The 17,371-nt window shown below is 41.0% G+C and overlaps 1 protein-coding gene across 1 annotated transcript in view; it reads left to right on the forward strand.

Moving 5' to 3' along the window:
- Positions 1 to 17,371, forward strand: part of Dmgdh (dimethylglycine dehydrogenase) — a 78,836-nt gene that overhangs the window by 55,373 nt on the left and 6,092 nt on the right. The window contains exon 15 of the mRNA XM_008853342.3: positions 14,815 to 14,949. Coding sequence (XP_008851564.1) covers positions 14,815 to 14,949 — 135 coding nt within the window. The remainder of the gene's footprint in view (positions 1 to 14,814; positions 14,950 to 17,371) is intronic.

Below are 17,371 nucleotides of genomic sequence, written 5' to 3' on the forward strand. Positions count from 1 at the left end.
GGTTTTGTTTCTTAATCCATTCACCTAGTCTGTGTCTTTTGACTGGGGAGTTCAGTCTGTTGATATTTAAAGTTATTAATGAAAGACGTGTATTGAATCCTGTTATTTTTATTTCTGTTTACATACTTGATATAGCTGTACTTTTCCACAGTTATACTTTATTGAATTTCATTCCACAACCCCTTGGGTATAGTCATTCCCTTCTTTAGCTCTTTGTATCGCTTCAAGGACTCTCTGAAGGGCTGGTTTTGTGGACATGAATTCCTTCAGCCTATTTATGTCATGGAAGATTTTTCTTTCCCCTTCAACTATAATAGACATTTTGGCTGGATATAGTAATCTGGGTTGGCATCTGTGGTCATTTAAAACTGGGAATACTTTGGTCCAGGCTCTTCTGGCTTTCATAGTTTGCATTGAAAAGTCAGCTGTGATACTAATGGGTTTTCCTTTATATGTGACTTCTTGTTTCTCTTTTGCAGCTTTCAGAATTTTCTCTTTGTTTTGTGCATGTAGTGTTTTTACTACGATGTGCCGTGGAGAGTTCCTGTTCTGGTCATGTCTGTTTGGCTATTTGGTGTTCTATATGCTTCCTGTATTTGTATGGGTATGTCTTTTTTTAATTTTGGGAAATTTTCTTCTACAATTTTGTTGAAGGTCTGGTCCATACCATTATCTTGAGATTCTTCTTCTTGTATGCCTATGATTCATAAATTTGGTCTTTTTATGGTGTCACATAATTCCTGAATATTCCATTCTTGTAATTTCTTAAATTTTTCATAATATTTGCTTGAGGGATGTAGTTTGTCCACTTTATCTTGCAGTCTTGATATTCTGTTTTCCATTTCATTCATCCTATTGGTGAGACTTTTTCCTGTCATTTCTAATTGGTTTACTGAGTGATTCACTTCTTTCTTCATTTCAGCCTGAGTAATCTTCAATAATTCTAGCTCTTTTCTGAATTCATTCAGAAATTCATCCCTATCTTCCTTCAGTTCTTTGATTTCTTTGTGTGTTCTTTAAATTCACTGAATTCTTTTATCATGTTTATAATTGTTCTTTTGAATTCCATGTCCTGCCTTACCTCTAGGGGGTTCTCATTGTGCTCCTCTAGAGGACTATTGGTATTTGGTAGGGATATGTTATTTTGGTTTTTCATGTTATTATTTTTTCTCTGTGATTTTGACATATGATTTTCTTTTGTAGTTTCTGATTCTTGTATGAGACTCAAGACTTCAAGTTTAGGTCTGCTTTTTGTAAACTTTGTGGTTTACTTTTTGGGCATGAAAAGCTGGTTCATCTAAGCTTTTGGTTCTCTCTTTTGATTTTATACTGGAGTGGCCAAATTTCTTTTGTGTTCAGGAGTTCCCACAGAGGCCCAAGTCAGATGAAGATCAGATGCTCTCGGGCTTTCTCCTAAGGTCTGGATCCCTCCAGGAATTGTTGTCCTCAGGAATTTGGGGGTTGGACTGGCCTGGGAGCAGGGTCCAGGAAAGATGCCGGTCTCAGGCAGCTGGTGGCTGTGCCACCCAGGGATGCAAAGGGAGGTGGTGGCAGGAAGGGCTCCTGGGGACTACAGGGAGGAACTGGGTTGGTCTGGATGCAAAGTATCAGAAAGCCGTGGTGGGTCCAAGCACAGAGGTCAGCCCCGGTTTCCAGGAAAGAGGCTGGCAGGTTGTGCAGCCCAGGGAAGCAGAGGGAGGTGAGGGTGGGACCAGGCCCAGAGAGCTCATGGGGACCCTGAGAAGGAACTGGGTTGGTCTGGATGCAAAGAATCAGGAAACAGTGGTGGTTCAGGGCCGAGAGGTCGGCTGTGGTGTCTGGGGTGCCAAGACAAGGAATGGGGCAGTATCCAGGCTAGGAGGAGAGATGGGTGGGGGAGGTGGGAGGGTGAATGAGGCTGGGGGAGTCAAGGCACCCTGGGCTCCGATGGACTTACCCAGGAGAGAGGCTGGCCGGTTGTACAGCCCAGGGAAGGAGAGGGAGGTGAGGGTGAGACCAGGCCCAGAGGGCTCCTGGGGACTTCGAGAAGCTATTATTATTATTTTGCACGTGGATCGCCACTTGTTTCCAGTACCATTTGCAGAAAAGGCTGAACATTCTGCACTTTAGATTCTTCCTACCTTTGTAGGACTCAGCTCTTGTATGTTTGTCCTATTTCTGGGTTCTATCCTGTTCCACTAAACTACTAGTCTTTTTTGGTATTAATATTACATTACCTTGATTACTGTAGTTTGAATAAGATTGTGCTAAACCTGAAGGTTTTTTTTTTTGGCTATCCTAGTCCCTTGGATTTTTTTCTACAGATTTCAGAATCTGCTTGTCAATTTAATATTAAATTTCCTTTTGAGACAGGGTCTCACCATGTAGCCCTTGCTGGCCCAGAACTTGCTATGTAGAACAGGCTCATCTCAAACTCACAGAGATCCTTCTGCCTGTCTCTCCTGAGTGCTGGGATTAAAGGCATGTGCCACTATACCAGCTTCAATTACTCTTTTAAAACCTTACTGGAATTTTGAATGGAATAGAATTGAATCTCTAGGCTAATTCAAGTCTTTCAACTTATGAACAACATATATCTATTTAGTCCATCATTAATTTCTCTCAGAAATACTTTGTACTATTCAATATACAGGGCTGCACATCTTCGTACATATTTGTCCTGAAGTATTTAATATTTCAATACTATTATACATGTTATTTTAATTTCATTTTTCAGTCATTTACTACCAATATGTAGAAATTTGCCCAGGGGCTGAGGAGATGGCTTAGTTGGTAAAATACTTGCTGCCCAAGTATGCAGACTTGTGTTTGGATCCCCAACATGAAAAGCCAGGCATGGTAGCATACACCTGTAATCCCAGTGCTACAGAGGCAGAAGACGATTGTGGAAGCTTGTTGGTCAATCAGTCTAGCCTAATCACTTACCTCCACCTTCAGTGAGAGACCCTGTCTCAAGAAGCACGGTAGAGAGCAATGGAGGAAAACACCCAACTTCAATCTCTAATGTTCATGAGTGCACACACGTGCACACGTACACCCTCACTAGAACACACACAACAGAATTTTAAAAATGCAAATAGTTTTGTAAGTCTACTTAGTTCTTCTAATAGCTTTTTTGTAGATTCTGTCAGATTTTCTACATGGACAACTATATTATATAAGAATAAAGCTTTTCTTCGTGTCTTCTACAGTCTTTTATTGCTTTTTCTTATCTTACTGTACTGGCTAGATTTTCCATTGATTTAACCAACAAAGTTGAACAAAAGTGGTGAAGGCAAATCCCCTTACCTGTTCCACACCTTATATGGAAGCATCCAGCTTTTCATCATAAGGGGTGCTATTCATTGCAGGCTTTTCACAGACACTTTGTATCCAGTTGAGGACACCTCCCTCTGTTCCTATACTAATTTTTTAAATTAGGAGTAGAGGGACTGGAGAGATGGCTCGTCTGTTAAGAGCCTGTACTGCTTTTGCAGAGGACCCAAGTTTGGTTTTCAGAACCTACATGGTGGCTCACAACCACCTGTAATTGCAGCTCCATGGGTGTAAATGCATACATACATACATACATATACAGCAAACACACACACATATACACACACACACACGCACACACACAAACACACACCAAAAAAAAAACCTAAAATAAAGTAAAAAATCAGGACTAGACATTAGTTTTAGCAAATGGTTTTCCTTCATTTACTAAGCTAATTGCTGGGGTTTTGGTTTTTACTTTTATCTGCTGAATTATACTTGTTTTCTCATGTTAAGCCTTTCACTTTAGGGGTAAAATTAACTTGGTAGTTATAAATTATTTTTTTAGATATTGTTAAATTTTATTAGATCATTTCTAAAGTAAATTATCAAATATAAAATAAATTTTACAGATATGCTCTCCTTGTAGGACTTAGCATTTTAAATTATTTTACTTGTTCATAAATTATTTTATTTCTTTTAAATAGAATGTACTCTTTGATTCAGATGCTAGCAATACAAAATATGTTTTCTCATTTTATTGTTCACCAGCTTGGGGCTGGAACACAACAAATTCTCAGTGAATATATTTTGTTGAAAGCAGTATTCAGAAATGATGTTAGCACAGTACTGGTACTCCATCAGGAAGGAGCCTTCTCATCTGCCAGCCTAAAGAATTTGTTTGGAGACACTGAGGAGTGATTTAAGGCTTTTGAGCGAGAAGTGACAGTTTGGTGATGGAAAACAGATTAAAAGAAGTTGTTCAGGTGACAGGGAGACCTTTTCCCAATTATTGAAGAAATCTAGTGGAGAAAGGGCAAAGAGTTTGACTGAGCCAAAATGATGTGAGTGATGTTAGATAGTGTGGCAATCCCCTGGAGGCTGCATGTGAAGGGGTAGAGAGAAGGATACAGAATATTATTATGACCTAGGAAACACAGGACAGGTGTGACTGGCAAGTTGGGGGGATTTGTGGGGTTGGAGAACTGTGGGATAACTAAGTGGAAAGGCTTAAAAGGAAGCTGAGCATGTGTGTTTTTAGAGTTTTTTCTAGAAGCAGAGATGTGGATATGGTGGTGATTAAAGCCAGGGGAGTGTTGGGAGCCTCTTGTGTGCTTCCTTTGGCCTTACTCTGCCTGGTGCTGACCACACTCCATACTAGCTGTCACCTCAGATGCCTCAAACTCTTAGCAGCAGCTGAGTCAATGTTTGTTGAAGGATTTCAATAGTTTCTGTGCCACTTATTTCTAAAAGACAAAGTGCTTTAGCTATGAGCACTTCAGTTTTCTCACCTGTAAAATGAAGATTTATGTCATGTTGTGCAATGACACATTGTGCCTGAATACAGGCAGTCTGACTCTTAGGATCCGTTGTAGCCAAAGGAGACCTGAACTGCCCTGAGAACCTGTTCCTTCAGAATTCTCTCACAACTGTGTTCTCAAACAAAGGCCTTCCTCTCTCTTTTATTGAAGCTGTACATCCAGTATGAAATGGGGAAGAAACAGTGGATCCTTATCAAAGGAATATCTGCTGTTTATAGCATTTGCTTGCTGTACAAAACATAGACACACACATGCACACACACACACACACACACACACACACACATTTATACATTGTTTTGGGTTAACAGCAAGGAAAGGTCATGAGGGCTTAAAGCTATATGCCCAGGTCACAAGAGGAGCCCAAGGCCTAATAAGTTTGTTTTGCATCACAAACAATCTGAAATAATGTTAAATGATCTCAAAGCATAAAACTAACTTTTTGGTTGCAAGGTTATGTAAAAGTCATTTGTCCAGAGCATGCCCATATTGTAAAAGTCATTCCCACAAAAACATAGGCTTCATAAGTTTGTTGGAAGTCTTAGATGAGAAAAAGAGCATTTGGTCCTTCACTAAACATTAGTTCCTTTCCATCTGATGAAACTGAATCTAAATAAAATACTCATAGGAAAGCAGCTATACATTAAATTCTTCCAGTTTTTTGAAGATCTCAGCAAGGAAGATCTAGGATCACTACTGAGGCTCTTATCCTTGATAATGATTGGCTTTTCATTTAAGTACTATACTTAAAACACCAGGTTGGCACTTGCTTTTCTTTCTACCATACAAAACAGTGAAAGCTTCAGTCATCCCTCTGTACACATGGATACTGGAGACCTGGCCCCTCTACCATGCCAAAATCTCCAGGTGCTCAAACATGTCTAGAAAACAGTAGAGGATTTGCTGATGGCCTCTTCCTAGCCTCCTGCATACTTCAAATCACTTTTATATTAATACAACATAAATACAATGTAATTGCTTTGTGAGTAGGTGTTATACTATAATGTTTAGGGAATAAAAAGAAAAATGTCTATGTAAGTTCAGTATATGTGCAGCTTTTTCTGAATATTTTTGAACTGTGGTTGATCCAGTTTACAGGATTTCCAGATACAGAACCCATAGGCACAGAAGGTCTAGTGTATTGTGAGAAGTCTATGTGAATGCCTTCACTGTTGCTAAAGAAGTTAAGCATAAAAGTATACCTGATAAAGCCACAGTTTCATTCCACAGTTTTCTTTTGAATCATAAGTTTCAAAATCTATTTTTTTTTAAAAACTGAGTCTAGTGAAAGTTGCAGAATACAAGTGATAGAGGGGCTATTTTACCTTTCAAAAATTCTAGATTGGTTTGGGTATTAATTAACCTGATTATTGATCTGGCTTAGGCAGATTTTAAATGTCTTCAGTTTTCTAATTTTCTCGTTTTATTTGGGAGTTGAGACAGGGTCTCACTAAGTAGTCCAGGCTGGCCTTAAACTCATGATCCTCCTGCCTCTGCCTCTCAAATGCTAGAATCACAGGTGTGCACCACACCCAATCCCCAGGTTTCTATTCTAAACTCTCATTTCCAGTAGCAAATAGGGCCTTTTCTTGTTACATTAAAGACTTTGAGAAGGAATTTTTGCCTGGCTAATAATTTTGGCTAGAAAAATGCTAGATGAGTTGTTTCTCAGCAATCTGTGCGAAGGGCAGAGAGTGAAAACTTTATGCATGTGGGAGAGTTCACTTTCCAGCCAGTAATAACAGCCTTTAGTTGTTGAAATCATAGTTTAAAAGTTTGCTACAAAAAGCTATTGTAGTTGTTGTTCTGGTGAGCTTATATGGACCATGAAGAAGCACTGTACAGTTGAAAAGGACAGACCCACACATGCATACACACACACACACACACACACACACACACACACACACAGAGCCAAGGTCCAAGTTTAAGCTTTGCTGATCACTCACTGCTTTGTCACTCAGGCAAGACCTCCAGCCTTTACGCAGCCTTTGGGCTCTCCTGTGACACCATAAGACTGGCCGAAGTTGTCTGCTTGCTTAAAGGTGCCTGTGCTTCTAACTTGGAATAGGAAATGAATAGTGCTGCAATTTGTCTCAATGTCTACCCTTTCCCCAAATGAATGTCCCAAGGTCACAGCTTCCTCAGTGTCTGTGAGACATACCCAGATGCACAGGGCACTGAGCAGATGACCAAAGGTTTAGACTCACACAGTCTCAGGTGAGCAATGGCCACATGCCTCCCAAAGGGACCCCCTGAGGACAGCTTTCATTGATGACCTGAAACTGGTTTTAAAAAAGAAGCTTTTTGAGTGCATGTGAGGGACAGAGGCAAAAGCCTGCCACCTGGGTTTTCCTCTCCACTTTGCCACTTGCAGTAGCTGGTGACCAACTCTGTAGTTGTCTCTGTACCTATAAAACACAGAAACGGGATTCAGTGCTGTGCCTGGTTCCTAAGGGGGCTATTGGGACTTGGGATGTGAAACTGATTCCCTGTGTCTTTAGAACTTTTGATGTTTAAGTAAAGAGAATTTGAGCCAAAAAAATGAAATAAAACTGACAAGTTTCTTGAATTTTTGATGGTATTTTATTCAACATAAAAGAAAGGTCCAAAATTATGCCTTTATCAGCTTTCCTCTGGTCTGTAACAGGCCCTTCTAACTCTATTAGAATTGTCCTCCACTGCAACTGTCAAATTTGACAAAATTGACTTTATGTAACTACAAATGCTTCCTAGCTCTAAGAATCACAATCCAGAATATATTGACTTAAATTTATTTCATTTACATTAGCATTCAGGTAATATGCATGCCATTAACAGAACTAACAAGATGTAATTACCATTCAGTTAAAACCTACTTAATGTTTTTATATATGTGGATATTATATTTAGACTGTATTACAAGTGGCTGACTTAATGGCTCTTATTGACATTTAAAATTAATACATTAAAAAACACAAGTCAAGACTTACTTTCAAGCTATAGTCTCAATACCCCAGAGATTTGTACATTTCTCAAAGACATTAACTGCTATTTATATAGCTAATTTGGCAGTGAGTCATTAAACAGATGTATTTCTGTTCTTGGGTCATTTTGAAAGTACCACTTCTAATTACAGCAGAACCTTCAGACACATTTTTGTCTCAGTTATAATTAATAACTGGGTAGTAGAATAAAATTGACAATCTTGGGAGGCAAGCCAAATGTAACGAGAATGAAGTGCCATGACTCCGCTTTAAATCTTCCCAGCTCAGGAGCCCAGTTAGATTGGAAAGGAAAGTGTGTGAAGGGGTGGGTGCCGGCTCCTTCTGTGTTTGGGTGTAGGTATTAGTTACTCTTTTCAGTGCTGTGACAAACATGCCTGATAGGAGCAACCTAAAGAGAAAGAATTTATTTTGGCTTATGGTTAGAGAGTTCAGTTCATGGCTGCTTGGCCCCAAGCAGTTGGGTGCATTTTTGGTGGTAGGAGAGGAGCGTCCCCACCTTGTGGCTGATAGGAAGCAGAACAGAACAGTAGTATCAGGAGGGCACCAAGGCAAAATTAGCCCCCTAGAACATCCCCCAGTAACTGTTTCCTCCAACTAGGCTCTACCTTCATAGCTCTACCAACTCCTGAGAGTCTATTCAAATTCTGAATCCACCAATGGATTAAACCATTCATTAGGTCAAAGTCCTCATGATCCAACCTCAGCAAATGCCCAGGGAGATACACCAAGAAGTATGCATTACTAATCTTCTAGGTGTTTCTCAATCCAACCAAATTGACAATCAAAATGAACCATCATAGAATGTGAACCTGCCTTTCAGTGAGGGTTTGCTTGTCACAGTACTGTTTTCATTCATGTCTAAGGATGATGTTGCTCACAGGTGACTACTTCTTGATTCAGAGATAAAAGATACAGATGTCAGTTTCATTAGTACTAGCCTTTAGAGTGCTTCTAAATATTTTACACACTATAAAATTACTGTATAATGAATACCATTCAAAATAGACACAGGCTACCTAGATGAAAACTTTAAAAAGCATTCTCCTTTTAGAATATTTGCCTATTTGTTCATTGTTTTTATTTTGAGAAAGGGTCCACTATGTACCTTATGTTGGTCTCAAACTTGAAATCCTCTTGCTTCCACCTCCCAAGTACTAGAACTATAGGTGTGGGCCATCATGTATAACCCCTCATTCTGAGTATTTCTATCAGCCATACTTTCTAGGATTGGCACTAGATGCAGGTGTTTGAAAAAACATATGGACAAAATGTAAAGGTACTGATTTATTTTGCCGTGTAACTGAGCCTCAAGTTACTCTCCTATAAACTGGGCATGAAAATACCCTCCTCATAGGATTACCATGAAGGTTAAATGAACTTGGGAACAGAAAGCCCTCAGCTGCTGTGCTGTGCCCAACACATAGCCAGTGCCTAACAAATTGTAAATGTTACTTATTGTGCTGGATAGCTTAGTTGTGAACTTGACACACCTGGGCTGAGGGAGCCTTAACTGGGGAATTGCCTCCATTGAACTGGCCTGTGGCCATGTCTGTGGGGCATTTTCTTGACTGTTGAGTGATATATGAGGACCCAGCCCACTATGAGTGGTGCCACCCCTGGGCATGTTGTTCTGTGCTGTATAAAAAAGCAGGCTGAGCATGGGTCAGGGGAGCAAGTCAGTAAGCAGCACTCCTCCATCGCCTGTGCTTCAGCTCCTGCCTCCAGGTTCCTGCCCTGTGTTCCTACCTTGGGCTCCCTCGTTGATGAACTGTAACTGGGAGATGTAAGCCAAATAAACCCTTCCCTCCCCAAGTTGATATTGGGCAGAGTGTTTGGTCACAGCAATGGAAAGCAAACTAGAACACTTATCAAGAAAAAATTTTTTTTGCTGAATTTACTACTGTCATTTTGTTCCTGGAAATTTGGGGAGCATTTCACCTGGAGAACCACCCATTACCAGGGAATTTGAGGTCCCCTCTCAGGGTTCTTAGTCTTATTAATAAAATAATTTAAGAAACTCAAGGACACTTTTATTAAAGTTTAAAAGAAAAACTGCAGGTCAGGCAAGTCATAAATTTCACTAGCTGCACCTAGGGAGACAGAAGAGTAAGGGAAAAAGCCAAGCCCTTTGTAAACAGTCATGCTTTGGAAGCAGGAGGTAAGGGGTTTGGGGAGATAATGTCATAGAAATAGTGAGACAGCCCAGAGTGTCCAGAGGGCATGCCCAAGCTTTGTCAAGTATCCGAAAGCATCAAAAAGAGATTAAAAAGAAGAAAACAAAAGAGTTACACTTTTCTGAGTCATTCTTAAAAGTGGCCCAGGCTTAGCCCAGACCCATGACTTCAGTTTCATTAATGACTTCACCAGGACAGGTTTTCTGGGAAGGAAAAGTACATTATCTCATTAAAGGGATAATTATTCCCCCATCACTTTAGCATGGCTTAAGTTGAATCAGCCTCAGCTAAGTGATTGATTGGCCAGCCCGACTGGATCAGTTCTTCTGTTTTGGGTGACTTGTAGTGTTACATCTCTACCCACACCAAAGAAATAGTTTTCCCTTCATGGGTCTCCACAGAGCCCTGATCAAGGCCACTACAACATTCTCCCATAAAATCGTTTAGGAGGAGCTGCAGAGATAGCTCAGTGGTTAAATTTGTTTATTTTTCTTGCAGAGGACCCAAGTTTGGTCTTCAGCACCCACATCATTCATTTAGATATGTTGAAATTGCGGTACAGATTTAACTCCATTTTAACCATGAAAACCTAGTGATCTAATTTTAAAGTTGTTCACCAGAAGGGAGCAATGTCTGGATTGGAGTTTCAGTCCTACCCTCACCTATAGCCTCCAGACCACGGTGCTCATTTAAGAGGATACATCAGTGATGATTACAGTCTAGTAGAACACACCAGAGCTACCTTCTGACTCTGGCGAACCTTGTTGGAGAACCAAGGGCGTTCCTGCAACTGTTGCTTTCAGGGTCACTGCCCCCAAACTACCTAGCTGGTTTCTATCGTTTCGTCAATTTTTTTTTCAAAGAAAGTTTTCGGCCCTCTTCTGTCTTGTCTCATAGTCAGCTGACACCTGATGCTCCTCAGCCTTTGGTACAATTGTGGATTTGGCAAAGGCAGGGTTTAGCTGGCTTCCAGCTTCCCGTGCCTATCCTGGAGCCCACCCCTGTGGCTCTCATTTAGCACTCCCAAGGCCTTGGTTCTGAAACCTTGGTCCTGTCAGGCCCTATCACTTCTCTGGAGATGTAGGAGGTGTTAACTTCAGTGCTTCAGTGAAGGAGGCTCAAAGTAGCGGGATAGAACAGGGCTGGGTCGTCTGAGGGCTTAGTTCTTAATCAGTTTGCTCATGACTTATACTCACTTCTTTTAGACCCTAAATCCATCGTCTTCAGGTTGTTGTCAAGATCAAATCATAATGTAAGTGAAAGATCTTCTAGAAAAGCTATGGGAGCCAAAGTTAGAATGGAATTTACTCATCTTTCAAAACTCCACTCCAGTAACCTTAGTCTGCTATGAAATGGTTTGCTACCAGAATGCTGCCTCAGCCTGGATTTCTTACCCCAGGTGGAATGGGTCATTCTCCTCTCGGGCCTCCGCTGAGCATACCTCCATCAACCTGCTCGCAAGCTGCCTCCACACATTAGGTGCTCTTCATTTTAAATTTAAGATACATCAGTTGTATGAGGAAGGTAGCTGAGCAAGCCAATAAGCAGCATTCCTCTGTGGTCTCTGCTTCAACTCCTACCTCAGCCTCCTTCGTTGAGTTCCTGCCTTGGCTCCCTCAAGGGTGAACTTCAACTTTTAAGCTAAAATAAACTGCCCCCCCCCATCCCCCAAAAAAGATACATCAGTGATGATTACAGTCTAGTAGAATACATATTTCAAACTGGTACTGCTGCTGGGTATGGTGGCACATGCCTTTCCGGAGGCAGAGGTGGATGGATCCATGTAAGTTCAAGGACAGCCTGGTCTACACAGCAAAGTCCAGGCCAGTTGGAGCTACAGGGAGATCCTGTCTCAAAAAGACTAAAATTTAAAATATGCAGAATCTAACTACACCGAGTGTGGTACTTTTCCTATTGTGACAAAAATATCCTGGCAAAAGCAGCTTAATGAAAGAAGGGTTTACTGGGCTCACAGTTTGGGGGCACAGTCTGTCACAGTGGAGAAGGCATGGTATTAGGAGCCAGAGGCGGCTGGTCACATGGCCTTCTGACCCAACAGGTGTAGGGAAGACCAAAGAAATAGCTCAGCAGTTAAAGCCACGTGTTCCCAAACCTAATGACCTGAGTTTGATCCTGGAAAGAAGAGGAAGTAGAGGAAGGGAACTGATTCCCTCACATTGTCCTTTGGCTTCCGCAAGCACCCTGTGGTGCACTCATCCACCCTTTCCCCACCAAATAAATTAACAAAAAAAAATTTTTTTTAAAGAAGCGGAGGGACATGGATACTTGTGCTAGCTAGCATTCTCCTTCTCTAGGGCCCCACCCATGGAATGGTGTTGCCCATGGGTATGGTGGATCTTCTCACCCATCAGCCTAATCTAGATAATCCTTCACAGTCTTGCTTTGAGACTAGGTGGTTCTAGATCCTGGCAAGCTGACAATATCATCACACAGAAAACACTGAAATAAATGTATTAAAATGCTGACAAGGGATGTGTCTAGCTGATACCATGGAGCACTTTTTGCTTATTTTATACTATTGACATTTTCTAATGTTATTGATTTTAAAATTGAAAGACTTAAACTGGGCATGGTGGCACACACCTTTAATCCCAGCACTCAGGAGGCAGAGGCATGTGGGTCTCTGTGAGACTGAGGCCAGCCTGGTCTACATAGTTAGTCCCAGGCAGGCTGGAGCTTCAGAGAGCCCCTGTATAAAAACAACAACCAAAAAAAAGTACACCTTTTTTTTTTTTTTACTTTTATTGATTTATATGTGTGTGCACATGTATATCTGTATGTGTGTGGGCACACACGTGTTGTGGCATGTGTGGCAATCAGAGGACAACTTGTAGGAGTCAGTTCTCTTCGTTCCATCATGTGGGTTCTGGGGCTCAAACTCCTCACCAGGCTTGGCAGCAAATCTCTCTGGCCCATAATAAGAAGACTTTTAAGACTGTACACTTAATTTGCTTATAAAATGTTTTTAAAATCATAAATTGATCTATGAATCCAAATAAATTTTTTCTGTGATCTCCCCTAGTCCTATAGTAAATATCACATATTCCAGTCTTCTTTATGTTTTGTGCTCTGGGTTCCTAATAAAGCAATATAGTTGGTCACACTGGGGAAGGAGAGCAAATTAGACTTTCATTTTGAATGGTATCTTAACCTTGATTAGCAAAATTTTTCTTTAATGACCTGCACAAAGCAGTCATTTTAATTTGCAGTCTCTATAGGAATCATACTGTGCTATGGGTACATTCTGGAAGCTCTAAATCAGGGAAGGAGTGCCGTGGGGCATCAGGTGGAGGGTGACACTTGTTTTTTTTTTTTTTTTTTCTGAGAGGTCATAGGGTTTACTGAATGAAACCCTAAATGTGTCATGTGCAGAAACTGCTATATAAATCCTCAATGTTGGTCGTGGAGAACATGAGATATTGTTTCCCTTCCGCCTAATGGAGAAACTGAAGCGTGAGTCTTTCTTTGGGCTCCTTTTTTGGAGTACAGTCTGTCTGTGAGAACTGCTTTGAGACTTTTGTTTTTATTGTAATCGCTAATCTCACTCTGTAGAGATATGCTTTATATATTAAATTCCTTTCTCACCCCATCCACGTGCTTGTTTGGGCTTCTTATAGCCTCACCTGGAGGTTACTTGGAGGACATCTTTGGCATGAAATACTGTTTCCTTTCTGGCTAATGGAGAAATTGAAATCTTTTTTTGTATAATCTCTGTGAGAACTGTTTGCAGATGTTTGTTTTTATTACAGTCTTTAATCTCACTCAGTAGAAATATGCTTTGTGTATCAAATTCCCTTTGCACCCCATAAGATGTGCTCATAGGCTTATCTTCCCACCTGAAGGGCACTCCACCGTCCTGGGTACTGTCCTTGCTCTTAGCTTCTGAAGAGTTTGTCTCACTTCTCCAGGGTCCCCTGGTATTCTGGTTGGGCAGGGTTGTAGCTTCCTTATTAGCTCCGAGTCCCCACTGAGGAGTCATTGCTCACTTGTGTATTCAGCTCAATTTTGAGGTGGATTGCAAATAATGGGAAAGTCTTCAAGTTGGCCTGACTCATCTTAGCTTCATGTAAGAATGGGTTTGAGGTTATCTCCATAACCATGTCACTCACCTATATGGTATTGGGAGCCACCCTGAGTGTGCCCATAGAAGTGGATTAGGAGTAAAGGTGTCATCTGTCATGTGTTGCATGGAAGGAGGAACAAAACTTGAAGAGCTGTAGTCAAAAATAAGCCTTTTGTTCCAAATGCCCCTCATCTGACTTGTTTGGGCCCCCATGGGGCCCAGCATGATGCCCCACACAGAGGCAGCCACAAATTTGTCCAGTTCCACAAATGTTTCTAGAATGAACTGACACAAGCAGTCCAATAGGTTGATGTGTTCCACAGAACATTGCTTTGAAGGAGCAGAGACTACAACATTTGAAGGTTCTTTTGGCATCACATGTCAAAAAATATATTCCTTTTAAAAAGCTTCCAGTGGGTAGAAATTGAGTCATACTTTCTGTAGACAGCTGATAGCACTGTCCTGATCCAAGGGTCACTTTCATAACCTACCATCTCAGTACAATGCCTTATTTCTTTTCCTACTTAGGTGGTTCTGGTAAAGTTGTCATCTCAAGTTATTGCATTAAGTCTAACATATTTGGAAGGAATAGGTGGCCGATACTGTCATTTGGGGGACTAAGAAATATTTGTCTAGACATTTGATCCAATCTGTATTTTTATTTAATGTGTAATTGGTGAGAAAATAGCAAAGACAAATTTAAATGCTTGCATCTCTAACCTTGTCATGGCATCTGAGTACTCATTCATCATCATTATCTTGGATTCCTGCAGCCAGCAGACTTCATAGGAAAGCAAGCACTGAAACAGATTAAAGCTAAGGGGCTGAAACGGAGACTGGTCTGCCTCACCTTGGCAACAGAAGATGTGGATCCAGAGGGAAATGAAAGCATTTGGTACAAGGGCAAGGTGAGTGCTGAGGACCACGTTGCCGGGGACCACTGCATCACCCACAACCAAACTCTGTGTACTACTGTATTTTTGAGGGTTTTGGTTTTTTTTTTCTAATTCATTTACTTACTGGAAGGATGGCATTCTGAGCTGACATTCAAGAAACACAAAGCAATTAACTGAAAGGAATTGAAAAACTATTCACTTTGCAAACATGAGTCTATGTTTTATTTTAAAAAATTAAATATACTCGGACTTGAAATATATCGGGAAACAAAGAAGATACGAATTTGAGGGTAAAATCTACTTGTTTACCACATCCATATTGGTGAATGCAAAAGATGGATTTTATAAAGAATTTGCACTCGGGAATCTTTTTGAAAGGTACAATTCACATAATAAAAACCCAAATGAACACATTATGACAATGAGAGTTGAAGCTTGGAAAGAAGGTGACACGAGAAGAGGTCACCATTTGGTATTTCAGGAGGAGTAAACTAAGTCTCCCCACTTGGCAGTGCTCTGCTGCAGTCATCTGTGTTCAGTCTAATGAGGTAAGTTAGGCAGCTCACACATAGAATTTTATCCCTCCACTTTTTCTATTTGCAAGATGTGGTGCAGCTTGGCATTTGGACATGTTTTGGCTGGTGTTGTGGGGCAGGTGTGGGGTGATTAGTTGAGATGATAGGGAGGGTACTGGCCCTTTAAGGCTCATCTAAACAGAGGTTCCATGTTGAGCCAGGCAGCTTTCTCAATGTGCAAGAATCAGAGATTGTGAGCCTGAGAACTTTTTCCCTCATTCCCTGCAGCCTCTCTGACCTTTGTTTTCATTTTCTCTCTTTAGTGACAGGTTGCTAGAGGTGGGGAAGTCTGTGATATCCAATCATAGCCTCTGGATTGCTAATGAAATGCATCTTTAACTAAGGCCTGAGTCACTTGACACAGACCTAACTCCACCTGAGTTCCTCCTGTGAGCCAGATATGTATCATGTTCCCTCTCATTTATTTTCACAACATCCCTATCTGATGCATGTGACCATTTCTGTTGTAAAGATGAGGCTTTGGGGCTCAGGAAGATTGAGTAAGTTCCTTGAGTTTCTATAGCTAGTGGCTGAAGGAGCTCATTTCCAATCCACTTATATTTGGGCTATGATACGTATCACTTTGTCTAAGGAATGCTGAGTATTCCAGGTTGTTTTCTTTCTGTCTTTGCTGATGTCTCCTTGACACTTTGGGATGTAGTTATATTCCCACAGTTCCACATCCAAACATGTTATTACACACTGCGAAGCTAACAGACTTTCCTCAGATCTCAAGTTGCCTTTCTGTTATTCTTGCCAGGCCGACCTCCACTTCCTGTTTAAATTGGGCTGCGCCTGCTCGTCTGTTTGAATTGTTCCTATGTTCCTCATTGTTTTCCCTTCCTCCTTCCCTTCTGTGTCCCTGGCTCAGACTTCTTTTCTTAATACATGTATTTAGCAGAGTGCTACGTGCTTATAATCCCAGTATTCAGGAAGCTGAGGCAGGAAGATCTCCCGTTTGAGGCCAGTCTGGGCTACATCTTCTTTTTTCTCCAATTTCAAATTTGTCCACAATTGACATGATTTCTGCTGAGCCCCCACTCCATTTTTAACCTCCTATTTGACCTGCTTCGGACCTGATTGCTAACCTCAGTTTTCTCATCTATGAAATGAAGCCTCAGGATGGGAAAACATCTAAGCCTCTTTCTATCTCTAGTTTTTTTCTAGTTACTACATTTCCCCTACTTTATCTTTCTTTTGTTTTACATTTTTCACTTTACTTTTTTTTCTAACTTTTCCAGCATTTCCTAATATTGCTGTGCTAGTTATTTTGGTGTAGCTGTGACCAGAATATCAACAGGAATAACCTAAAGGAGCAAAGATTGATTTGGGTTCACAATTTCAGAGCTCAGTCCATTGTTGCTTGCCCCTGTGCTCTTGATCGTAATGAAGAATCATGATGGTGGGAGTAGAGAGGAGTAGGTTTTCATGTCATGGTGGACAGACAGCAGACAGAGGAGGAAAACAGGAAGGCACCAGAGCAAGATACAAGGACACACTCCTAGTCACCTGCTTCCTCCAACTCAGCCCCATCCCTTGCCTTTCACCACCCCCTAGTAAAGCCATTATATTATAAATCCATCAAGGGACTAATCCATTGATTAGATCAGAGCCCTCATAATCTAACTGTCACCAGAAACAGCCTCCATCCTCACAGACATATGTAGAGCTGGGCTGTGCTAATCTCATGGGTGTTTCATAATTCAAACAAGCTGACAAGCAAAATTAACCATTGCAGTAGTCTACATCCATCCTTTCAAAATATTCTGCTTTACTCAACCATGGAATGCTAGAGATGCTGTGTTAATAGTCTGTATGCACTCCATGTCAATCACAATCAACTGACAGATATTTTTTAG

The sequence above is a fragment of the Nannospalax galili genome, unplaced genomic scaffold (assembly GCF_000622305.1).
Source record: "Nannospalax galili isolate Female #2095 unplaced genomic scaffold, S.galili_v1.0 scaffold45, whole genome shotgun sequence".
Taxonomy (NCBI): Eukaryota; Metazoa; Chordata; class Mammalia; order Rodentia; family Spalacidae; genus Nannospalax; species Nannospalax galili.